At 36.3% G+C, this 27,611-nt stretch overlaps 1 protein-coding gene across 1 annotated transcript in view; it reads right to left on the bottom strand.

The window, feature by feature from the left end:
• Positions 1-27,611, bottom strand: part of galnt18b (UDP-N-acetyl-alpha-D-galactosamine:polypeptide N-acetylgalactosaminyltransferase 18b) — a 112,807-nt gene that overhangs the window by 34,558 nt on the left and 50,638 nt on the right. The window contains exons 2-6 of the mRNA XM_052562058.1: positions 24,829-25,024; positions 21,585-21,751; positions 9,291-9,474; positions 7,856-8,053; positions 7,148-7,262 (exon numbers count right to left, since the gene is read on the bottom strand). Coding sequence (XP_052418018.1) covers positions 7,148-7,262; positions 7,856-8,053; positions 9,291-9,474; positions 21,585-21,751; positions 24,829-25,024 — 860 coding nt within the window. The remainder of the gene's footprint in view (positions 1-7,147; positions 7,263-7,855; positions 8,054-9,290; positions 9,475-21,584; positions 21,752-24,828; positions 25,025-27,611) is intronic.

The following is a 27,611-nucleotide window of genomic DNA, read 5'->3' on the forward strand; positions in this document are numbered from 1 at the left end:
ATGTCTCTGAGAAAATTGTGCATGCTTTCAGAGAAGAGCAATCAGTGGCCCATTATCAAGCATAAAAATCTTGAAAGCATGCCATTCACTGAGGGAAAATTACCAGGGAGGGAAATGCCACCCTACTCTCTCCTTTAGCGTGATTGATGATTATCTTTCACTGTGCTTGGAGAGAGTGGTCATAGCTTTGAAAGTCAAGCCATTTTAGGGTTGTGCTGACTCACCCAGAGAACAGACGGACAGCAAATTTGCCCTCTAATTTCTGAATATTATGTAATACAGTATACACTAACAGTATGTAAGTGCATTTTTTATTTTGTCATCAGCAATGCCCAGTGTCATTTAAAAACATGTTTTAGTGTTGCTTAATGGAATAGTTCACTCAGAGCTGAATATCTGAAGAAAATTTACTCACCCTCAGGCCAGCCGAGATGCAGATGAGTTTGTTTTTCACAGATTTTGAGAAATTACATCACTTTTTCACCAGTGGATCCTCTGCAGTGAATGGGTGCCGTCAGAATGAGAGTCCAAACAGTTAATGAAAGCCTCACAATAATCCACAAGTAATGCACGCAACTCCAGACAATCAATTAATGTTTAAAAGAGCTAAAATATGTGTGTTTGTAGTTAAAATATGAGTCTTCTTTCCATAATATTGCTATCTATAGTATTAAAAAAAGGAATCTTGTCTGAATCAGGAGAGAAATATGCACAGATAAAACACTGTTTACAAGAAAAAACTGTTCTAGACAAATATGTCAGAGGAGTTTGATGTGAGAGGACAACAGGGGAAGTGTTCTTATGGTGAATTATAGGGCCCTATTTTAACGATCTGAAACGCAAGTGTCAAAGCGCGAAGCGCAAGTAACTTTGTGGGCGGGTCTCGGCGCTGTTGCTATTTTCCCGGTGGGATAAATGGCTCTTGCGCCCGGCGCAAATCTAAAATGGGTTGGTCTGAAGTAGCTTCATTATTCATAGGTGTGGTTTGGGTGTAACATGAAATAAACCAATCAGAGCGTCATCCAACATTCCCTTTAAAAGCAGGTGTGCAAGTTCCATTATGGATTGCTATTATTATGGCTTATTTAACAGGCGCACGCCAGGAGCGGTTCACAGCCAGGAGACTGATGTTCTTGTAAGAGCAGTGAAAGACAGAGAAGTTGTGTTGTATGGGGATGGCAGAAACCCACCCAAAATAGCGTCGGTTAAACAGGCGTGGGAGGAAATAGCCACAATTGTTTCATCGATTTTTTTTCCTGGTTCTTGATGGACAAACCAATTTGTCAGATGTCCTTATATACATATATTACTTGCCACTATTGGGCAAACAGGTCCGATCCTTAATACTACAATTAGCCTGAATAATTTGTAAGCTAGATTTATGCCTATTTTTTCACATCTTCGTGGCACACCACAATGATTTCCGTCATCTCATGTGTTAATTTTTTTTTAGTGTAACAATTTATGATTTGCAAAAATAACTGTTGCATCTGTGTAGATTACATGAGCAAAGTGTATGCGCGTTGTGCACGCTATACATTATGGTCAAGCATGCGCCCTTAAAATAGCATAATGAACAACGCGCAACGCGCCACTGACTTTAGACCAGGTTTTATCTGGTCAGTGGTTTGTTTAATGGAACAGCAAAATAGCACCAGGGATTGTTTGCGCCGGAACACGCCTCCTTTTTTGCGCTGAACCGCCCAGGGAGCGCAAGTTCATTCACTAGTTTAGCGACGTGCTTCTGTGGAGGGAAAAGTGCGCTTTGCGCGGGTGCAAAATAGGAATGACACATGTGTCGGTGTACAAAGTCAATTGCGCTGGGTGCAAGATAGGGCCCTTAGTCAGAATGACGGTTTACAGTAAAAACCTTAATGATGGATTTGTTTAACACAAATACACCGCTATTCACTTCACAAGATGTTAATTGATGGACTGGAGTCATACTGATTAGCTATGGATTATTGAGAAGTTTTAATCAGCTGTTTGGACTCTCATTCTGACGGCACCCATTCACTATAGAGGATCCATTAGTGAGCAAGTGATATAATGCAAAAATTCTCCAAATCTGTTCTGAAACAAACTCATTTACATCTTAAATAGCCTGAGGGTGAATACCTGTTCAGTAATATTTCATTTTGAGTGAACTGTTCCTTGAAGTATCTAAAAGCTTTTTGGGGTCACGGTATGCTTGAAGGTTATTATTGGCTGCCTTTAGTGATTATAATGGCTCTCTGCTCAGGTATGGCACATTTATTAAGACTGTACAGGGATGGATACAAAGACACAAACAAATAAACCAGCAAAGAAACGTCAGTATAAATGGAAAAGAAAGCAAACAGGGTCTGAAGCGCGACTGACATAGGGGTCACTGAGTTTTATTGAAGGCTATTTTGAAATATCCCCTCAGAGAGCAATGGATTTTATGAGATTATTTATAATAGAGGAAGGTTATGATGTGTGCCCTGTTCTCTAACCAAATGAATATCTTCCAGCCTAAACACATACACCACCAGTCAAAGGTTTGGATTGTTGCAATGTTTTTGAAAGAAGTACAGTATCTTTTGCTCACCAAATGTTATTACAATCCTTGGTGAGCATAAGCAATATCTTTAAAAATATATATTTTTATTTCAAACTTTTGACTGGTAGTGTACTCTGCATTACTTTACATATTCAGACTATTAATGCATTTTACCTAACTATGAATCCTACTCTGACATTTTGCTCTCAGATATATTTTTATTCCTAGCAATGAAACAAAAAATTAAAAAGATACTATTTTATGCTACAAATTATTATTGATTAAAAAATGAACTGAAATATGTATTCAGCCCCCATATCCTCCAGATTACCATATTTTCTGCCTTACACTCCCACAGGATGTTGGGGTTTACAGATCATAATGAGTCATTATTCAGATTGGGAGTTTGAAGGGCAAATGTGAAATGAATACTAAAGAGTCATTCTGTGAAGTCAGAAATTAAGTAAACCAAATGTATAAGTAAGGACAACAATATCCAAGTTTTTGTGTGTCCCAGTTGGCAATTTTATTTCAATTATAAAGAAATGGAAGCTGCATCAAACCACCCAGACGTTGCCTGGAAAATGTTGCCCTATGAAACTCCTTGCACAAACAGCAGGAGACTTGTGAGAGCAGTCACATAAAGGACAATATATGCTTTGAGAGTTCAGTGTCTGAAAACAGACTAAAGGTGCACCAGTCAGCCATATCAGGAAGCCTGTATAACACCGGCCTGTAGGGGAGGGCGGCACAGAAAAAGAAATATGTGAAGCAAATGTGTGGTGCAAATCTAATACTGCTCAAATCTAACACCTACCTTCAGAGAAAGTGCTAGTTTTCATGCCGTGGGGTTGGTTTTCATCAGCACAGACCCAGTGCAGTGTTAAAACAAAAGTATGGAATGGATAATACTAAATATAGGTCTGTACTGCCTGAGCTTTGGGAACCAAAAAATAGGCCCGGAAAATAACTTTTCAATGTTGGATTTGTAAATCGGTAAAAATAGAGAAGGTCTGAACATTTCTGTGAATCTAAATCTAGCAATTCACTTGTAAAAGAATACGTTATAAAGGATAGATATTTAAATGAAGACATCTGCCAAATATCTAAGGTGTATTGCCGTCTAAGGGTGACTTATATAACAATTAAAGTAGAACCAAAACTTTGCTGTCATCTTATTTAACAAAGTTTTTTGCATGGAAAGTGTCGACATATCACAATAATATAATATAATATAATATAATATAATATAATATAATATAATATAATATAATATAATATAATATAATATAATATAATATAATATAATATAATATAATATAATAATTATGTATGTTTGAATAAATCGGTTTTCGTGAAAACTACCTTATGTGCAACTTAAATGTTTGTAAAAAACAAGCACAACAATTGAATTTAATAATTTGGACTTCGTTTTAACGTTTAATATTATACCAGTGTACCAAATATGAGGGTTCCCCGTATATTTTACAGCATTAGTCAGTAAAGATTTGTTTTCCAAAGGAAAAATTGACATGTATTTGAAATTATTCATAATAATGATCATAACTGATAAATAATACATATGCATTTCCAGATATAGTTGGCACTAGCCATTTTTGTGCTGAGTTTACAGTATGTTGGAGATCTGGACATTTGCAGTACTGAAAATGTCTTATAATTCTTGCCACTTAATTTTTTATTTGTAAAGAAAGTATTTTTATGAGAAAATGTTGCAATAATTTGAGGGGAAAAAATCATTGCATTAAAGGGGGGGTGAAATGCTATTTCATGCATACTGAGTTTTTTACACTGTTATAGAGTTGGATTCCCATGCAAAACATGGACAAAGTTTCAAAAATTAAGTTGTACGTTTGAAGGAGTATTTCTGTTCCAAAAATACTCCTTCCGGTTTGTCACAAGTTTCAGAAAGTTTTTTTCGAGTATGGCTCTGTGTGACGTTAGATGGAGCGGAATTTCCTTATACGCAGAGATGTATAAAGTACTAGAGACCCATACTTGAGTAAAAGTACAAGTGCTCTATCAAAAAATTTACTTGAGTAGAAGTTGAAGTGCTCTTTAAGCACCACACTTAAGTAGAAGTACTAAAGTATTCAACATTTTTTGTACTTAAGTATTGCAAGTAGTCTATTTTAAAATTTACTACTCAAGTACTGAAAGTAAAAGTAGAAGTATTGTGTTATGTAGCTATTAAAGAAAGTAGTCAAAAGTTTGAACATATTGTTTTTACTATTTCAAATGATTAACCTAAAGGACAATTACAATTCCTTTGACTGTAACTTCTTGTAAACAAAAAATGGTTACTAGGGTTAGTTAGCCCAATTTTCAAAATTATGTCATTAATAACTTACCCTCATGTTGTTTCAAACCCCTAAGACATCAGAGGGTCATTTAGAATTTTTTGATGCATCGAAAATACATTTTGGTCCAAAAATAGCAAAAACTACGACTTTATTCAGCATTGTCTTCTCTTCCGTGTCTGTTGTAAGACAGTTCAAAACAAAGCAGTTTGTGATATCCAGTTCGCAAACAAATCATTTGATGTAAACGGATCTTTTTGAAACAGTTCACCAAATCGAACTGAATCGTTTTAAACGGTTCCCGTCTCCAATACGCATTAATCCACAGATGAATTAAGCTGTTAACTTGTTTAATGTGTCTGAGACTCCCTCTGAGTTAAAACAAACCAATTTCCCGGAGTAAGTCATTGACTCAAACAGTACACTGAACTGCTGTGAAGAAAGAACTGAAGGTGAACACCGAGCCGAGCCAGATAATGACTCGTTCACGAGTCAAGAACCGTTTCTGTCAGACGCGTCCGATTTGTGAACCGAGGAGCTGATGATACTGCGCATGTGTGATTCAGCGTGAAGCAAACCGACACACAGAGCGTCTGAACCGAACTGATTCTTTTGGTGATTGATTCTGAACTGATTCTGTGTTAATGTTATGAGCCCAGGTGCAGTCAACGCCAATGACGCCATTGCATCGAGCGCAAAAGAATCGGTGAACTGTTTTCTTCAACTGGTTTATTGAATCGAGCTGTCAGAAAGAACTAACGTTACTGGTCATCCGAGAACCGATGCAAACGGTTCTTGACTCGTGAACGAGTCATTACCTGGCTCGGCTCGGTGTTCATTTGTCTCTTCACAGCAGTTCAGTCAGCACGCGCAATCTTCTTAATCGCTTGATTCTCTCAATGATGTGCCAGCTTCATCAAACCTGCCATCTACAGTTCTGGCAGTGGTTTGTAATGGAATGATTCGTAACATTTTTATAATTGTAACGAGTAACGATGCAGCACATAAAAAAAAAATATCGGAGTAAAAGTATTAAACTCAGCGAAAATATGTACTGAAGTAAAAGTGGAAGTAGGAGAAAAAAATAATACTCCAGTAAAGTACAGATACCGCCTTTTAGTACTTAAGTACAGTAGTGAAGTAGTTCTACTTCGTTACTATACATCTCTGCTTATATGGGTCTTAAGGGCACTTATATACATATAGCAGAGCAATGAGAGCACAACAGACTTCACTGATCAGAGCGAGAGCATCGCGAAATGTCACAAAAGAAGTGTGTTTTTGGTTGCCAGGGCAAGACAACCCTGCACAGATTACCAAAGAAAAAACAGCATTAAGGGACCAGTGGATGGAGTTTATTTTTACAGAGCATCAACGGAGTTGCGCAAGTGTTTGTGTTTGTTCCCTGCATTTCGAAAATGCTTGTTTTACAAACAAGGCCCAATTTGACGACGGATTTGTGTATCGTTTATTTCTTAAGGATAATGCAGTCCCAACGAAAAAGGGTTACGATCGTGTGTTGGAACCGCAGGCGGTGAGTAAAATTGCTTAAAATATCTCTGCCTCCTTGTTAGTGCGTCCGCCTCCCATCGGAGACCCGGGTTCGAGCCCCGCTCGGAGCGAGTCGCTGCTGCTGCTGCTTTCATTCAGTTTCAGCCTCTGGATCATAAATAAACGGCTGAATCTGACTGTTAGCCATGGTTTGTTTTGGATGATGTTTTTTTCCTCAAGGTAATGTCAGCTTCCAAACGCTCTCTACGCAAAAGCCTACTGGCGCTCATGATTCTTTTGCTCCGCCCACACGTCACGCCTCCTGCCGGTCGTGTTTTTCCGGGAAAAATCGGTACAGACTATCTTTCTCTTATGAATATAATAAAACTAAAGACTTTTTGGAGTTATGAAGGATGCAGTACTCAAGATTAACAGTATATTGAGTGAAAACGAGCATTTCACCCCCCCTTTAATTAACTAATAAAAAATTATAATAATAAAAAATAATGTTAGTAGCTGCCCTAAATTCAAAAGTTTCTTGCCTTGCTCTGCTTCATCTCAAACTATTTAAAACACTGTATTATGGTTGTAGTTTTAATAACCCCACTTAGACTGATCTTGGACGTCTCATTTTTAAAGTGCATAACAATTACAAGCAGATCAAAAGAATGCATTTTGACAAGAGATACAGTAAATGGTGCCAACTTGAACTATCCTGCCAAGAATGGAGCGCCATTAGAGTCATTAATCCTTCAAGAGTGAATCCATTATCTTCATTACCCCATAGCATGCTCAGAATGATATAGTTTCTCACCCTCACACCCAGCTCCACATTCTCTCCTCCGTAAATCTCCATGCCTTCATCCAGCAGACCGATCTCTGCGAAGTACTCCCTGTCCACCACAAAGCAGCCAATCAGGGCTGGACTCCTAGAGATTTACATTGGAGAATTGCATTAAATGAATATATATTTATTCTAATATCAGTCAAATCCGACAAATAAATGAAGACATTTATTTAAATAAAACAATCAAAACCTCAAGATTTATATAATTAAATACATGCATACATAAACAAACAGATTTAAATAAAGAGATACATAAACAACTGAATTAAGTGAAGAGATTTATTTAAATAAATACTAAAATTAATACTAAATACTTAAATAAATAATAAAAAATATGAAGCTTTAAATTAAAAATAAATAAAATGTGTTATAAATAAAGTGAAGAGATTTATTTAAATAAATGGAAACAAACAAATAAATAAATAAAGTGAAAAGATGTATTTAAATAAATACAAACAAACAAAATAAAGTAAAAAAAGCTTTAAATGAAAGATAAATAAATGATTTATAAATAAAGTGAAGAAACAATGGAATGGAAACAAACAAACAAATAAAAAATGTAAATAAATAAATAAATATATTTACATAAATACAAAATATTTACATAAATAAATAAATAAATAAATAAATATTGTTTATTTATTTATGGCAAAATTAATAAAATGAACAAAATACCTGATTGGAGCAGAGCTGTTGTTCAAGTTCCACCAGGATTTTGGTGGGTTCAGATATCGGCACCACAGTTCCCAGTCAAAGCCCTGAGCGGAGAGTGGGTACTCTTCAATCTCAAATGTGTCGTATTTGATATTGTCAAAAGATGGAGATATAATTCTGGTTCTGTCTTCTTTGATCCTTTGGAGAATAGGCTCAGCCCTGTAGAAAATAATAATAAAATTGATTACCAACCAGTGAACATGATTTTCCTCCCGTCCCCTCCACCCCACAAAAGGCGGTTTTTAAGTATGAAACCTGTGGCTGAGCATGCAGTGCATTCTCAACAAGATTTAATAACAAACAGTGTCTATTCAGTCAGCTCATCCTCAGTACTATTTTAGGACTGATTCTTCTAGAGAGATGCAAATTGAGCAGTACAGTATGGCTTTAAAATCACATCAAAGCTGATTAAAGGCAGAAAAATTCTGGGTGTTATTCAAATTGCACTGACATATCTGGGTCATTGCTATGAGAGAAACCATGGTGTGCCAACTCTATGATCAAGAACTTCTTTTGATGATGAAGGGCATCTACTGTATATGATCTATGCTCATACAGGACCAGGTTAAAGGAATAGTTCATCCAAGAATGAACCTGATGTGTTGCCAAGTTTGAAAATGAAGTGTGAATGAAATGTAAAAGTTAGAGATGAAATCCACTCTACTTCACAAGAGCAAAGCTGCACCAGGTACGCTAACGAGCAAGTTTACTATATCAGGAAAGCCATAGATAAGTATATTATGTGATGCAAACATTAAAATGTATTAGTTTGTAAATTATTGTAAATATTATTATAAAATACTTTCAGGCCCCAACATAATATTGTGCAATCAATAATCTTCTCCATAACCATAATTTGTGTGAAAAGGAATTCAAGTTGTTGGTGTTTTACAGCTTCTAGTGTTTATTTCATCTGGAAACTGCTGTGAATTGGTATAGGTAGGCCTATGTTTTTGGAGTTTTGCATAAAAGGCATGTTTTTCCAGCATGTGCTGCACAATAAGCCTTCATATAGATTTAATAATAATAATAATAATAATAATAAAAGAATATAGAACAGAAGTAATTTAAAAGTAGTTTTAAGGTGCATTTTTGTCCTATTTGTCTTTTGCACTGTGGTAAAGAGAATTGTATGCATTCTTAAAAAATGCTTTTATGTTTCATGGAGGAAAAGACTCACATAGGTTTGGAGCAACACGAAGATAAGAGAAAAATTTAAGCAGTGAACTAGGCTTTTTTCTTCTTCAGATCTTTTCAAGAAAAAAAAAATGCCCCTCAGATCCTGTCAGTGCTTGAACAAGTGCACTGATGCTTTAGACAATTTCAATTGAAACAAGCAGTAATTACAGTCTGGCTATAAAGCACTAGGAATAGCCGGAGTTCTCATATCACCCACCAGCCAGTGTTGAACTCTACGTGGGCGTCAAACAGGGCCACCACAGGGGCAGACGCAGCTCTCCAGCCACTCACACGTGAGCGGATCAGCCCCTCCTGCTTACTGTGCCGCACCATTTTAATGAAACCGGGCTGCTTGCTGTTGGTCTCCTTGACAAAGTCCTGTAATTTCTCCTTTAACTCATCTGGGAGGAAGACAGAGACAAAGAGAGAGGAAGAGCTGTAACATTACAATGCCTCCAAGAGGACTGTCCTCATTATTCTTGGTCACAGCAAAGAGGATGTTGTTGTTACTGTGTGTGTGTGTGTGTGTGTGTTTGTGTGTGTCAATAAGGACTCTTGGGCCTGTCAATCATGTTCATTTTAACAGAGAAGCCATACTGAACAAGGATATGGAACTGTATGCATTTCTTGAGTGAGAAGGTGTGCTCTCACACCAAATAATACAACATTCATGAAGTGCATTCATCACAGTTGACCTAGCACCCTTCAGCAGCTTACGATATATACCAATACTGCATGTACATAAAACAAAACAAAACAAAAAAATATATATATAGTTTTTATTAGTGTTATTTTATTAGTGTATTAGTAGTATATATTAATAAAGCATACTTAAATAAAAAAAATTATAATGATAATAATGCTATTTGCTCAATTATTAATCATGATTCTTATTATTATCATTGTTAAAACTATATAAATATTGCTTAATATTTATGTGATATATTTATGATACGTTTTTGTGGTAGATTTTTCTTTCATGCATAGGAAGTTTATTTGCATTTATTTTACATAGAAATCTTTTGCAACATTATAAATGACTTAAATGTCACTTTTGATCATTTTAATGCATCTTTGCTCAAGAAAAATACTAATTGGAAACACTTTATTTTAAGGTGTCCTTGTTACACGTTGCATGTACTTACTCCCATAGTAACAATAAGTTATGCATAATTACATGTAAATAACCCTAAACCAAATCCTAATCCCAACCATGTAGTTAGTACATGCAGTTAATTAATATTACACAGTAATTAAATGTATAATTACACCAGTGTTAATTTTGTTGACTAAATATTTTCGTCATTATTTTCGTCACGAATATATTTCTAAAAAAGAAGGCACTGATGGATACTAAAACTATGACTAAATTGATTGACATTATCGTCAACGAATAAAGGACGAGACGAAAATAGACTGTGACGAAAATCAAATCAGCAGACGGGAGAGATGCGAGGAATGAACAAAAGAACCGGCAAAACGGAACAGGCGAGACTGCATGAGAGAAGAGAACCAATCAGAGCCTGACTTATTGAGACGTGAAGCGAAGGTTTTCAGTTTTTAAATGAGCTCCCGGGAAGTCGGCATTCGAAGAGGTGATGTCTAAAAGAGCGACAAAATGTCCACTGCTCACTTCACGTTTGACGACGAACAAAACAAAACAAAGTGTAAAGCACGCGGAGCGCTCATTCGTGGCGAGAACACCACCAATTTGAAAAGACATTTACAGACGAGCCACCCGGACATTTTCTCAAATGTAATTTCACAACGATGTTCTTTTGTTTATTGAGCTAAGCAAAATTGGAAGACTGCAGTGCGTAGATGTTGTAGCATTAAATATTACGAACTGAAAAGTACTGTAAAATAGCCCCTTCTTCAAGTTAGATGAGAGCACAATACTAATACGTAATATTATGATACATACATTTGATTAATACTAATGTTTAGTATATTTTATAATGTTCTACTTGTTGACAATATCACAAATGTTTCTATATTAGTCATGTGAAACATGAATGTTCACATCCTATCATTATACATACAAATCTAGCAATATTGTAGTATTTAAAACATACAATATTGCTAGACAAATGAATACCTTATAAAATCTTGTTACTTTTTTTATCCACCTAGCTGCCAACTTATTAAATATTTACTTTAAATGTATGCACTTATTCTTCAGCTCAGCTGTAAGCTTTAAGGTCCTGGACCTAACTTTATTTTTCTTTTATTGATGGTCAATTGGCAGCTAGTTATTGTTTACATTATCATGACAGTGTTTGTTGCTGCATAAAAGCTTTTGAATCGAAATAAAGACACAGTTGTGTTGAAATAAAGTTGAATTTGTGTTGTGATTTTGGTTAAGTTTGTTTCCTATACCAGCTGTAAAAAATTGTCTAGTAAATCTTTTATTGATTTTAGTCGACTAAAATACCAAGCAATTTTAGTCGACTAAAATAAGACTAAAATTAAAACAAATCAGATGACTAAAACTTGACTAAAACTAAAAAGAATTATAGTCAAAAGACTAAGACTAAAACTAAATTAAAATTTTGTGTCAAAATTAACACTGAATTACACTGTAATAAGCACACCAAATAAAGTGAAACCTAATAATTAATTTACTTATTTTATTTTTACTTATCCCAGACTTTTGAATGGTGGGGTATCACAGTTATTATATCAATATAAAGCAGCACAACTGTTTTCAACATTGATAATAATAAGACATATTCCATAAGCACCAAAACAGCAAATTCTGAAGAATCACGTGACACTGAAGACTCAGAAAACTCCTTTGCATCACTAAATTACACTTTCAAATATATTAAAATAGAAAACAGTTATTTTAAATTGCTAAATATTTCACAATATTGCCATATTTTTACATCTGATAGAAAACAGATGTTTTAAATTGTAATAATATATCACCATATTTTACAATATTTGTGTTCAAATAAATGCAGCCTTGGCTAGTATAAGAAACTTATTTCAAACACGCACGCACGCACGCACACACACACACACACACACACACACACACACACACACACACACACACACACACACACACACACATATATATATATATATATATATATATATATATATATATATATATATACATACATACATTGCATTAGAAAAAATTTTAAAAGAAAGAATTTTCACTTGTGGTCTTGATAGTTTATTCCTATTAATAAATGTTACCACACAATGTGAATGCCACTAATACAACACTGATGAAACTTTAACAATCTGGCAACAAGTCAAATGAAGGTGCCTCACATGAATTTATAATGCAAAACCAAGAAGAAGTGTCATTAAGTTTTCATTTGGGTCCTTCATGTGTTATGCTTCACTGTTAAATTGAATTCTTATGATTTATTTTTAATTCCACCTTTTCTCCCTCTTAGAGAAGAAAATAATGCGAGAGAGGGTGAGATCTTGAAGAGATAGTAGACGTTGATGTGAAAAAGATGAAGACAGACATGATTCCACATTGCATGCAACACATTCATTACTGTATGTCATAAAATGCTGGTGTAGAGACTGCAACGGATCAAATTTTAAATGCATTCCTTTAGAGAATTCTTGAGATCTCAATCTGCATGCAGTGCAAATTCTCTTTTAGAGAACTGCTACAATGGTATGATATGTTATATGTTGGCAATATCAAGTATATGAATATGGTATCATGCTATATGTCAAAGAAGCATGGTAATGCATCTGAAAGAATGACTGTATCATGGTACCACCGTGTTATTTTTTGGTAAGGGTTTGTGCAGTTTATCCATTCGAGGGTCTAATCGTCTTATTCCCTGTTTGCTGGGGCCAAATTGATTTTTCTATTAAGTTTGCATGACAAACATGCTTGCTGATTTCGCAGATGGTGTATAGCCATGGGATAGGGAGAGAATTAATTCCACCAACTCAATTATCTGTTGCTGTTAAAACAAATAAATGATCACAAAGACTTCAAAAAACCTTTTAACAGCGTAATAAAGTGAAATGGCTCATCAACTCTTTGAGTAGAAAATTTGTTTGTGCACATGGAAGGATTTTTATTTTATTTTTTCAGTGTATGTTTTGCATCCACAGTCAATCCTGCTTTGTCTGTTTGGAACTATCTGACTTGCAAACCAGGTACTATTATAAATATTACACTGTAAAAATAATGTTTCGATATAAAGATTGTTGGATTAGAGAACATTTTACAAAACAATACTATTTCAGTCTTTTTATTCTTTAAACTTTTAATTTCGTTTAAATTTTATTTTACTTGATGTATTTTTGTAATTATTTGCTAAATTTAGTAGCAATTTCTGAAAGATTTTTCCCCAGTGTATGTTTCCCTCAACGGTCAGATTCATCCTAAAGCCCTATGATTGTGATTTTTTTTTTTTTTTTTTTTTTACAGAAAACCTGTTAATTGATTAATTGTAGTGTAAGTTACAATACTTTTCTACAGATGGTGAAGTAATTTAAATATTTTTAAATATAATAATTCACATTAAAAATTATGGCTTGCTGTAAAATTATGCAAGTAGAAATCATTAACTACTTTATAACTTACAGGTACAGTAACATTATATTGGCTAATGAAATATACAGTTATCAGTTATAAAATATACAGTGCAGGCACCCATATACCTGTCACACTACTATTGCTAGTAAATTGCTAGTAAATTTCACAATAATTACAGAGACAATGACAACACATTAAATTAAACTTAGATTAAATTTTAATTATTTCCAAATCAGCATTTTTTTTAAGTTGCCAACCACCAGCAGCATTTTTGATAATTTTTACACAACTTTATTAAGGCCAAATATCTTAATAATTTATTTTTTTATTTTTTTATTTTTTTATTAGCACTTCGATGTATTTTCTTGAAAAAAATCTATATTTTGAAACCAGGTTTCACATGGGTGAAATTGCATAAAAAGAAAATGAATAAGAATGATAACAGCAATTAGCAAAAGAAAAAAAAAACAGAAAGCAGAAAGCACACAAGTAAGCTACAACGCAACGTTGTATAATAGAGTGTTTAAACATTCCGCTAAAGGTTTGAAATAGTTTTGTCTTGTAAAACATACTACAATAATATTTAATTTATAAAAAATTCAGTGTATGTGAAAGAATTAAATCTCTGATAGAAAGAGATGATGCTATGCAGTAAGAATATTCTTCAAACTGAATGTTTCCAGTGTAGGCGTCGACTGCCTGAACTTGTAATATCAGCCAATCACAGCGTTTGTTATCCAACAGTCGTTCCTTTCACTTAAAGTTCCTGACACTGGCCACAGGTATGACAGAAGCTAAAGGTCACTTTTCTTAAAGCCACAATGTAATTCACCTTGCCCTTGAGTGGGATGTTGTGCTCACCCAGGCTCATGCCTATAGAGTTTATCCTTGAGCGGACTGCGTCTCTCATCGATCACTGAGATTGTGGAATTGCACGAGTGAACGTGAAGAGAATGTTTCTTTCAGAAGCCCGAGAACATTGGATATGAACAGCTTGTGGCTCTACAAATTGCTCTAATGCTTTACCCCCGCCTGCAAATATGAGTTTTATGATTGAACCGGGAGACACTAAATGAAATCTGTCTTCTGATTTTATTTGACAGCGAAAATCCCTCTATCCTCAACCTCACCAAAAACTTTCTTCGAAGCTTATTAGAGCAGAACTTTCATCTCCATTGAAAATGACTGATTAACATACATGAACAAATAGCAATTGATTGGAAGAACTGGTGAAGATATTATCATAATAAAACAAAGGGTAACAGGTCCATTATCTCGGAGCTGCTCATGACTGAACGCATCAATCTTTCATCACCATTATCTCAAGTGCACTTCTTGTTTCAGTCAATACAAAACATTAAGCTTGACTGATCCTAACACTGCTAGCTATTATAATATGATAACATAAAGGAAGACTGACATGCTGAAGGTCTCTAAGCAATCTTATTAGGTGTCAAAGCTTTTGAGGAGACATTTTAATTAAGTCCTTGATATTAAACTGACTTAAACTAGCATCGATTTCTAACAGGATCTACTGTATCCATTCCCTTGTGAAAACGAAATACACTTTAGCATGCTTTTCTTTTTTTTAAAGAGCACTTATTACTAAAACAATATACTTTAAAAGAATATTTTAAGTGTGAACTGAGTGTTTACAGACACTTAACTGCATGCTTACTGCAATTAAATGAAAGTGTATTATAGTTTAAATTAATATCAAATGTAATTAGCTACATTTTAGAGAGCTTAAGTACATCTTTACATCTAATTTCATAATTACTTTTATTGTCTTTTAAATATGTTTCAAGTGTACTGCTGAATGTACTTAAACGAACTGTAACTTGAAATGAGAAATGAGTCTCATATTCCATGTATTAAAATTTAATTGGTATGTTAAACATTTGTAATGATGAAGTAAAAAATCTAAACTTGCTTTAGTATGTGAGCCAACATATTAAAATAAGTGTACTTCTTTAAAATATTAAAATATACTTTAATATTAAAATAAAACTGTTTACATTTTGACATTACAAAGTGCATTTAACAGGGAATAAGTGTGTTAAGAACATAAAAAACATCAATCTTTTTTCAGATTCTGTCAGGAAACCTGATGCAAGGTGTCTTTATTATCCATTGAAAGAGAATAATTCAATCTCTGAACTTCAATATGGACTCCAGGAACTGAACGTGAATCTCTCAACCAATATAATTCAACTTTCATGAAATCAATTCATCACTCCTTCTAACAGCTCAAAACTTACAATGGCCAGCCAAGACAGCCCTACAGAAAGTTCCCTTCCGAAAGCTTCAGTCGATGCTGCGCTGCTCAGCGCATTGGGAAATGTCTTATCAATAGAAGTGTATAGAATTGACCCGGTGGTAATATAGCCTCGGTTGATGATGTCATCAGGCCATGAGCAGCCCACCTATGCGCACATTTTGACAGGTATTGAAGAGGCATTAGTCAGTTCTTCCCTTGCCGTACTCAAGGGGAGGGGCCATTGGCACCGCATTACACGGTGCCCGTCTCTTCTCAGTGCTCTCAGGAGATCGTTCTTCCAACCCTATCAGTGTTGCAGGGTGCAGCAATCTCCGGCGAGTGATTGTCTCAGTTACCACCTGGAAACTAGCGGTGCTAAGAGGCTCGCTACCTCTACGGAGGTCTCTAGAGCAGCTAGTACAGTCATCCCCTGCCAGTCCGCCACTTCAGGGCACTGAGCTAGTGGCTCTGGGCACACAAGGAAGTGGTCCCTGAGCTTCGTTGAGACATGGATTTGTCTCAAGGGGAGGGGCCATTGGCACCGCATTAAACTGTGCCCGTCTCTCCTCAGTAGCCTCAGTTCTGCCAACCCTGCTGGTGTTTCAGGATGCAGTGATCTACAGTGAGCGCTTCTCGCAGTTACTGTCTGGAAACTAGCGGTGCTAAGAGGCTTACTTCCTCTATGGAGGTCTCTAGGGCAGCTAGTACGGTCGTCCCCTGCCAGCCCGCCGATTCAGGGCACTGAGCTAGTGACTCTAGGCACACAAGGGAGCGTTCACCCCTTCCCGTTACCCTAAAAAAAAACTCCATCCCCGCCACTTCTTGTGCTTCGGGGGGCATTGGTTTCCAGCAAGATGTTGAAGGACAACATTAGTTACGTTACGTTATAGGACACCTAACATCTAACATCCCCTTAAAAGGAAGTGTTAAAATTGGTACCACTCTCAGAGAGTCTGGCAGCGTGGAGCTTCTGCCGAGCTTTTCTGTGTGGATATTGAGCACAGTACGGATAGGATACAGGATCCAATTTATTCGTCATCCTCCACATTTCAACGGCGTGGTCTCCACTTCCGTGAAACCAGAGCTGATGCAGGTACTGTCTTGAGAGCTACAGACTCTTCTGGGCAAAAAGGCCATAGAACATGTTCCTTGTCCAAGGAGAGAGTCGGGCTAATACACCAGATACTTCCTGGTTCCCAAGAAGGGTGGGGGAGTGTGCCCAATCTTGGATCTTCGAGGCTTAAACTGTACAGTCAAAGCGTTTAAGGGAGATAATATCTCTCCTCGACGGGTTGCCGTGGGCAATTCCGGAGAGGACGGACCTTCTGTCTCAGACAGGGGACACGATATTCCATCCCAGGCCCGACCTGTGGAATCTTCACGTTTGGCCCCATGAATGGTACCAACTGAGGAACACAGGGCTTTCACCGTAGGTTATTGATACCATTCTTAGTGCTAGACCTCCCTCCACCAGACAGAGGTATGCCAGTAAATGGGGTGTCTATGACAGGTGGTGTGTGGTACACAATGTTGATCCAGTCAACTGCCACATTGCTTCAGTTCTGGACTTCATGCAAGAAAAGTTGTCAACATGCACATGCCCTGCTACTCTTAAGGTTTATGTGGCCGCTATTTCGGCTTGCCACGCCTTGATTGATGGGATGCCACTCTGGATACACCCTCTGCTCTCTCGCTTCCTTTGTGGGGCCAGACGACTGAATCCTGCAGTGAAAACCGAGATGCCCTCTTGGGACTTAGCTATAGTTTTCGAGGGTCTGGTTGAAACCCCCTTTGAACCTTTAGAGTCAGCATCTGATAAACTTCTGACTTTTAAAAAAATGTTTTTTTCTGATGGCAATAACTTCTTTGAAGATAATTGGGGATATGCAGGCTCTGTCTATCTAAACACCATCATGCTTAGACTTTGCCCCAGGCAGGGTAAAAGTGATTTTGCATCCTCATCCTGATTACCTGCCTAAGGTTCCATTTTCGGCTGCACATCCAGTCATTCTAGAGTCATTCTGCCCTCCGCCATTCACAACACCAGAGCAAGAGAAATATTATAGACTGTATCCAGTCCGTGCTCTTCAGGCTTACGTCCACCGCACTAGCCAGTGGCGTAAGTCGGAGCAGCTGTTCGTCTGTTATGGTGGTGGTAACAGAGGAGCAGCTGCCACCACCAGGCAGACCATGTCTCACTGGGTCAGGGATGCTATTGCTTTGGCTTATGAGGCGCGGTCAAACTTCACCTATAGGTCTTAGAGCTCACTCCACAAGGGGGTCGCTTTCTCTAATGCTTTAGCAAGGGGTGCCCCCTTACAACAGGTTTGTTATGCGGCAGGTTGGTCCTCTCCGCACACATTTATAAGATTTTATAGTTTGGATGTCCATGCTACTCCAGGCTCTCATGTCCTTTAGTCAACATCACAAGCTAATGTCTGAGGGCTTCTTCTGGTTTGATAGCACACCTGCACAACCTTAGGGGTCCAGACATTTTCAAGCACGACGGCGTGGTTATTCTCATTCCCAATGCGCTGAGCAGCACAGCATCGACTGAAGCTTTCAAAAGGGAACAATCCCAGTTACTTAACTGTAACCTTGTTCCTTGAGAAAGCGGAACGAGATGCTGCACTGCTCAGCGCATTGGGAAACGTCTTATTTGTGACCAGCTGTGAATAATGTGTGTAACACATTGATAGAATTGACCCGGTGGTAATATAGCCTCGGTTGATGATGTCATCGGGGCATGCACCCGCAACACGGGGCTATAAATAGATACGCCACAGGTGCATCAACAGGACATTTCATCTGAAGAGCAGTCCTGGGACATTTTCAGTACGGCAATGCAGCGCAGAATCTCGTTCCACTTTCTCAAGGAACAAGGTTACAGTTAAGTAGCAGAGCAGCATCGACTGAAGCTTTTGAAAGGGAATGTTCCCGGTTACTTAACTGTAACCTTGAATATGTCCCAGGACTGCTCTTCAGACGAAATGTCCTGTTGATGCACCTGTGGCGTATCTATTTATAGCCCCGTGTTGCGGGCGCACGCTCCGATGACATCATCAACCGAGGCTATATTACCACCGGGTCAATTCTATCGACGTGTTACACACATTATTCACAGCTGGTCACGAATAAGACGTTTCCCAATGCGCTGAGCAGTGCAGCATCTTGTTCCGCTTTCTCAGGGAACAAGGTTACAGTTAAGTAACCAGGAACGTTCTATGACAGTTCCTTTGGCTGCATGATTAAACTCTGATTCTGACAGTACCCAGTCACTGCAGAGGATCAACAGGTGAGCAAGTGATGTACTGCAATGCTTAATTTCTCCAAATCTTTTCCAGTCAAGAAACAAACTCATCTATATCTCAGATGGCCTGAGGGTGAATAATTTTCTTATTATTGCATGCAATTCTGCATTTAAGACATTTAACTTAACCAAATATATGTTTTCTGAAAGTAATTCTAAATTAAGCATTTTTCTTCTCAAGTAAATTTATTTAGAAAAATGTTTAGATATTTTTACTGACTAAAATGCTCAGCAAGGAATTTTTTTTTTGCAGTGTAAGTCATCTCTCTCTCTCTCTCTCTCTCTCTCTCTCTGATGATAAGGTGGTTATTCATCATTTGTCCACTGCAGAGGCATAGAATATTTGTCAGCTCATTCTCGGGTTTTGAGGAGAGTGGGATTTAATTTTCTTTGGCCTTCACTGAAGGTTGACAGATTCTCTGTCGGTCCCACTGTTGACATAAAGTCTCATGTTGAGTGGCCGCTTCACAACCTTCATCTCTGAATGTAAAGATAAAGCTGTCAGGACTCACAAGATTATGCCAGCTGAGAGAGCAGGCCGTTGGTCCTTTAAAAATGGTACAATTAGTGAGGAATCATCTGGGTCACTTTACCCTCTTTCTCTTCATGTTGGTCATGGTGTCTGCCCAGTAGAATAAAGAATAAGCTGAACCCAGAAGTGGCTCTCACATTAAGGAGAGATGTTGAGAGATAATAATCACAACTGAAAGGACCAGTCCTTTTGTTTTTTCTTATTATAAGTTTTTTTTTCTTATTATAATAAATTATAATATATTTTCTATATTATAATTATATATTTATATACATTATATAGATTACGCTATTGAACCTTTGAAATGATAGACACATCATTATATTTAAACCTGCTTTCGCCGCAGAGAGCAGCTCATCATGTAAGCTTTATGTTTGAAACAGCTTCACAGTCTACTTAAACAGTAGGCAAGGATACATTTCAGTTGCAGATGTTAAATAATAACAAAAGAATTGGGATACAAGTTTAGACCGGACATACTTTGTTTAAAAAAAAAACTAGACGAACAAGTCTTCATTCAATGATTTTATCCATTTAAATAAATACATAAATAAATAAATGTTTGTGTTTGTTCCCCTGCATTTCGAAGATGCTTGTTTTACAAACAAGGTCCAGTTTGACGCCGAATTTGCACATTGTTTATTTCTTAAGGATAATGCAGTCCCAACGAAAAAGGGTCACGATCGTGTGTTGGAACCGCAGGCGGTGAGTAAAACTGCTTCAAATATCTCTGTGTTATTAACTTAGCTATCGGCGCTTAAGTACATCAAGTAAACAACATGCGATGTTGTCATCAAACTGCAGTGACTAAGTGGAACTTTTTCCAAAACCGCTAAGCAAATATATACAGCTTCAGTACATACCACATAGAGACGTTGTTGCTGATGCTGCTCTTGTTAAATTTCAGCCTCTGGATCTGATTCTGGATCATAAATATACGCTGAATCTGACTGTTAGCCATGGTTTGTTTTGGTTGGTTTTGTCCTCACGGTGTCACAGCTTCCAAACGCTCTCAACGCAAAAGCCTACTGGCGCTCGTGATTCTTTAGCTCCGCCCACACGTCACGCCTCCAGGCGCTCGTGTTTTTCCGGGAAAAATCGGTACAGACTATCTTTCTCTTATGAATATAATAAAACTAAAGACTTTTTGGAGTTATGAAGGATGCAGTACTACTCTATAGGTACTCAAGATTAACAGGATATTGAGTGAAAACGAGCATTTCACCCTCCCTTTAACAATTTGATAATGAATGCAATAATGACAAAATAGCCAATAGCCAAATAAATTTACTAGCCTGACCTTTCATGGTATTATTATCTTTTGATTCATGTTAAATATAACCGGAGCTGTATTCATCAGTCTGTCAATTAATGATCTTACTACAGCACCAAATTGGTGGAAATTAAAGTAATAATGAGCAAAGAAGGCAAGCAGACAAACCAGCTACATGCAACAACAGTCCAGAACATGAGGTGCATGATGTTGGAGAAACAGAGTAATTCATCATGTTTCTTAGGTTTAAGCTTTCTGGGGTAAATATTTCTCAGTGTGCAGCTGATTAGTATTCTATCACTAGTCACTTTAATCCAATGAGCAGAGCGGCTAATTAAGCAGACGGAAAGGTTTGATTGAAGACAGAATGTTGAGAAGCCAAACAGCGGTAATTATTAAGACTATAAGCCTCACACTGAGAACTAGCAAGTCCAACACAAGAGAGCACTAAAAAGAAATGCATGAGGTTGCTGCTGCTTTGTTCCAGTCTCACAGGAAATAGTTAGGCCAATGCTTCACATTAATGGCACTCACTACTTAGAGCTTGTGAGACAAAGATTACACAATTGACAAACATGTTAAGCATTTTGTGCTGTGTGTTAACCTACCGTTATTGCTGTTGTCATCTACCAGTATGATCTCTTTGAGCAGGTGGTGCGGGGTTCTGTTCATGACCGAATGGATGGAGCGCAGAATGACTGAGAGCGCCTCATTCACAAAGATGAAGACTATACTAACCTGTGGAAGGTTGGACGGGTAAGACATGTTTTTGCACCTGTGAAAAGAGATGAAATAAAGGAGCACAAATGTCAATGTGTCAAGGCATTTCCAAGAACTGGATACAAAATCGATGTCCTTTTAATTTCTAAAACAAGTATTACTTTAGTATTACTAAAATAGTTTTTTTTAGCAAGCTTGCAAAATAACTACTTTTGAACATATCAGCTTACAATGTTGATGTCCCACCTTAAAGTTTTTTCATAATCAGAATTTTAAAAAATCTGCTGAATGCAAATTTAGTTAAATAATCTAATTTCAGTTTATAATGCTTAAATATTCAAATCTGTTATATCAGTAAACTAATAATTCAAATATATGATATACTGTATATTTGATAACTATATATAAATGATACTATTAGTACTGAAAACATTTTTTTCTGCTTAATATTTTTTTGGATATGCATTTAAATGTAAAATACTAATGATATATTTATTTAGCAATGCTGCATTAGATCAAATGTGAATCAAAAGTAAATACATTTTTAATCTAAAATATTGTTAAAATGTTTTGTTTATTTGATCTTTTCTACTACTATTATGTTTTCAAAACTGATAATAATAAGAATCATTGTTAATATTTGATAGCAGTTTACAATAACTGATCTGCAAATTAGTATATCAGAATGACTTCGGAAGGATCACGTGACACTGAAGTCTTGGAGTAATGATGCTGAAAATTCAGCTTTGCCATCACAGAAATAAATTTTATTTTAAAATGTATTACAATAGAAAACTATTATTTTAAATAGCAATACTATTTCACAATATTACTGTTTTTACTGTATTTGTTAGCACATAAATGCAGCCTTATTGCAGAACAGACTTCATTAAAAACATTTAAAAACTGTAATGATTCCAGACTTTTGAGAAGTATTTTATATTCATATAGAAAATAATGTACTTTAAATGGTAATAATACAGTTGTAATGTATTTTTGGATCAAATTAATCCAAATTCCAAACTGTAGACCAGTGGTGTATATACTTCTTACATTATTCTAAAAATGTTTACTATTTAATTTTTGCATATTTAATAATTATTGCCAAAATAATAACATCACACAAATCGGTGTTTAAGATATATTTAGACAGTTTTAGCAACCAAACAGTTTTAGTAACAGAGTTGCAAAACTGCATACCTCATGCAAAATTTATAGTAAATAAAAAAAAGCTCATATAATATTTAGTTTGACCTCCAGAGGTTTACAATCAGCATTTTCAAAAGTTTAGGCAACTTCTTTGCTGACCATTTATTTAAACGTGACTTCATCTTCAGTTTCACACCCTATTCTGTTTCCTTTATATGGAAATCACCGGAAATACTAATGAGAGACAAAAGGCAATAAGACAAATAGGACCTTTTGGTAAATATGGTGGTCTTTACAATGATAGGTAATGTTTTGATGTTCTTGGCAGACTGGAGTTTATAACAAGTGGGTTTTGAAGGTTTTCAGACCCAGGTACTCAATAGCAATTTGGCTTCACGGAGAGAAAAGAACAGATGTGATCAGACGTGAAGGAGTTCTTTATGTTGCTGCCAGCAAGACACATCCAGTAATTACAGGTTATGGAGTAATTATGTTTCTCCACACACACACCTCTTTCAAAGCCTGTCAAAATAGAGTCGTTGGTGTAAACCTTATGTTGCCATGCTTTCAACTCATAACAGACCGCAAAAAAAAAAAAAAGAAGAAGAATACATAATAGTAGTTTTGGAGTAATAGTAATAGTAAAAAAAACAGTCTATGCCTTTACAATAATTTTCAGCAGAATTTTTATACCCTACTGGTCAAAAATTTGTAATTTTTTTTATCTTTTTTCAATATGTTGTATTGTGATTTTTTTTTTTTTTTACATTTTAAAATAAAATTTAAAATCTAATTATATATATATATTAAATGTAATTTATTAGCATCATTACTTGCTACCTGCTACCATCAGGGAGGAGAATGCGGAGTCTCCAGGCCAGGACCAGCAGACTGAAGGACAGCTTCATCCACTAGACTGTCAGGAAGCTGAACTCACTCCCGAACCTACCCCCCTCTCCCCTCTTCTGCCCCAGGCACAACTGAACTATGACTTGAACTTGAATTTATCTTCAGTGTCACATAATCCTTCAGAAATCATTATGATTTGCAAATTTTTATAATGATTTTCTAATAATGGGGAGTTGTGGCCTAGTGGTTAGAAAGTTTGACTCCTAATCCTATGGCTGTGGGTTCGAATCTTGGGCAGACAATACCACAACTTAGGTGCCCTTGAGCAATGCATCGAACCCCCAACTGCTCCCCGGGTGCAGCAGCATAAATGGCTGCCCACTGCTCCAGGTGTGTGTTCACCATGTGTGTGTATTTCACTGCTCTGTGTGTGTGCACTTTGGATGGGTTAAATGCAGAGCACGGATTCTGAGTATGGGTCACCATACTTGGCTGAATGTCACGTCATGTCATAAGTGGTGTGGAAGACAATTTTTAATGCTAAATATTTTTGTGGAAGCTGTTTTTTTTCAGGATTATTTCATGGACAGAAAGTTAATATGCTTAAAATTACATTTTAAATAGAAAAAAAGTTAAATTTTAATGTTATTTCACAATGTTTTATACTTTTTTATTGTATTTTTAATCAAATAAATGTAGCCTTGGCAAGCAAAAGAAACATGCGCAAATATATGAAAAAAAAAGGGAAAGTCGTATACTTGGGATCCGTTGTAAATACCATGCTACATGAATATGGTAGTTATTTATATATATATATATATATATATATATATATATATATATATATATATATCAGTTCATATTGGTGGTGATGGGCCAGAGGAAACAAAAAGAAGGCAATAATCTTCTCATCCAAATTTGTTTTTGAGAACACACTGCTCTTGTTTGCCTCCTCCGAGAAAACGCCATGGGAATATATCAAAATACTATTATATTACCATCATATTTCAGTGAGAAATGACCACAAGGCTTTTGCTGACTACAAACATTTATTTGTGCTCAGAAATCACATTAGTTCATGCAGGCATTCGCTGTGACAGTGAGTAAAGGACAGACAGACTGTCAGACACTCACCCTTCAGGTCTGTAGTCTGGGATGGGTCTGTCCATAGAGAGGCGGTCACTGAGGTAACCGTTGTAGCCGTAATACTGGAACATCTTAAGGGCCACTCTGCGGCTCTCTGGCCCCAGATCCTGACCCCAGTGGTTGAACAAGGACGAGTCAGAAAAAGATCGATCTAGCTGATTGTCATCTCCTTTCAGCGGGGACTCTGTGAGGGTCAAAGAAAGAGAAGGTTGGCGTCCCCTGATAATGAAATGTGTCAGAGAACAGAGGCTACAGAAGGAAAATGGCACTGAACGCGTTTACATTCACCGATTGTGCTTAATAACATGACAGCTCATGAATGAATGCCTTCACTGGTGTTCTTTTATTTGCGAAACCCTTCTGAAAAAGAGTTGTGCTTAATTGTATTGAAATATTCAAATCTTAAAAGTATAATTTTACAAAACTGTACTTGCTTATAATATAAGAATAATGAAATGAAGGAACACTTAAGTTTACTTAAAAACATTACACAATCTTCTTAACACAATTTCTAAAAATGTCAAACTAAAGGTTTTCCTTAAAAGTACATTTTAAGCAAAATCCAATCGATACATATACATTTTTGCCCATTACTCTGTTTATGTAAGCACAGATGTTGGGAGATTTTTGTTCATTCCTTTTTAAACAGGAGGTTGAGGTTGGCTCAAACCAACAAAATAACAAATCACTCTTTGTGTGTGTGTGTGTGTGTGTGTGTGCGCACACATGTTTCTTCCTCGTTCTCGCCCTAGCGCTACTGATGGCTGGTTCATGGTTTCAGGGGCATAACTTTCACACCTCTCTATTTCTATCATTCTCCATTTCTCTAGTTTCTATTTGAAGATGAAACAGATTATTTTTAAATTCAACACAGCTTGTTTCTTGTGTAACTTTTTGCTCCTTATATATACTGTATGCAACTAGGCAATGAAAGTGGTCATTTCAAGGCAAAGTGTTTTTTTTTTATTTATTTTTTTTACTCTTAACAAATATATTTTGTTGTGGTGACAAATGTGATCTTGCAAATTTTATGTTATCCCCATTCTAAATAAAATAAAATAAAAAAAATCTTAAACCATCTGTATTTTGAAACTTCACTTACATCTCTATTAGGTAATATGTGTGACAATCTAATGAAGTGGTAACCAATGCTTTAACTAAAAAGCTGCTTCTGTGGGATGGTGATTTGCAAATGATTTGCAAAAAGGAGAATATTATACTGAGGGAAAACAATGTTCCATGCAAACAACATCCTTACATAACACTCACATTGTGCGTGAGTCTCGGTTTTGTTTGGGTTTCAATGTCACTTTGATTGACCTTTGTGCTTGACTGTCGCCTGTGACCTTTCCACATCTAGCAACATCAGCCACGCACTAACATACAGCAGTTTGTAGCTATAAAATAGAAAGCAGAGCTCCACAAATACATATTTATTTGAATATATACTATATTAAAGAACAATTTCAGCTCAAGCTCAAGTTGCTTCCAACATAAGACTAATAATAAGCTAATATTAATAATAATATAATAATAATATAATATAATATAATAGATAAAAATAGATAAGCTGTAAAATCCTTCTTACAGATCCAAATTTTTCATGGTTAGTTCATGCCATTTTTAACAAATGGAAACTTACTGTAAAGTGTTAACAAGGTATTTTTATATTGACATTTTATTGATCGACAGTCGTTCAAGTGTGAAAACGATTTCAGGTGGAGCATATCACTTTTATTTAAAGGGGTCATATAATGCTTTTTTTCAAATACTGTACATTATTGTTGGTCCTCTATGCCCCGCCTCTCAAAAAATGTGTAATTTTCTACAAAGTTCTACAAAATGCGTTGTTGTTCTGTTGCAAGTAATCTTAAAGATTCTTAAATGCATCTACTTTAGGATCTCTCTGACTTGGCTGCTTTAACACTAGCTGCAGTTACTGAAACTAGCCTTCTTTCTTTGTGTGAACATTTGGGTGGGATTGTGCAAATATTTCCACATAGTGATGTAGACATGTTGACGTAGCGGACATTTTTGAATGAGCCATTTTAGGGGGGCATGGCCAAGTCTAAACTGTGACAAAGAATATTTCTTTGGATTTGAGTCTTTACAGATCTTCTTCATGCACCAAGACCTTGTAACACTCAAAAGAGAAATGACCATTTTAAATAGCATCATATGACCCTTTTAAGAGGAAAAAAAGTAATTTCCAACAGACTGAGAAAAATAAATGCAAAAGAAATTCAACATGCTGCTAAAAAAAATGCAAATAGTGTAGTTACATTTTGCAATGAGTAACACAGCTCTAGACTGCAGTGGGATTTAAGCACTGGCAGAGGAATGTGGTTTATTGGACCCTGTGCACAAACACGCAACATCTGACTGCTGAGATGAAATATCAATATACTGTACTTCTACTAGCTAGTATAAAATGAATTCTGTTTTTTTGTGTGAAGGCTTTCTCAACTTTCCCTTTCCAGTCCCCGTTATTCGGTCACTCTTGACATCATGTCATTACCGACGAATTGGGATCTCCCCAGAGAGACTGATCCATTTAGAGTGTAACTAAATGAGCCAATGGACATTGGCATGTGGAATCGCATCTGGAAGCCACACCGTGCAGCATAGGTATAAGAGGCAGCAGGTGCACTGCATTTATTCGCTTCAAAGCTAAAAGGTGGTGTATCACTACTGCTCTCCCTCTTTGAGTGATTGACGATAGCAGGTGTTACAGCAATCAGCAGTGGTGGTCACAGTCTTACAGGAAAGAA

Source organism: Carassius gibelio, chromosome B7 (genome assembly GCF_023724105.1).
Source record: "Carassius gibelio isolate Cgi1373 ecotype wild population from Czech Republic chromosome B7, carGib1.2-hapl.c, whole genome shotgun sequence".
In the NCBI taxonomy this organism is placed as follows: domain Eukaryota; kingdom Metazoa; phylum Chordata; class Actinopteri; order Cypriniformes; family Cyprinidae; genus Carassius; species Carassius gibelio.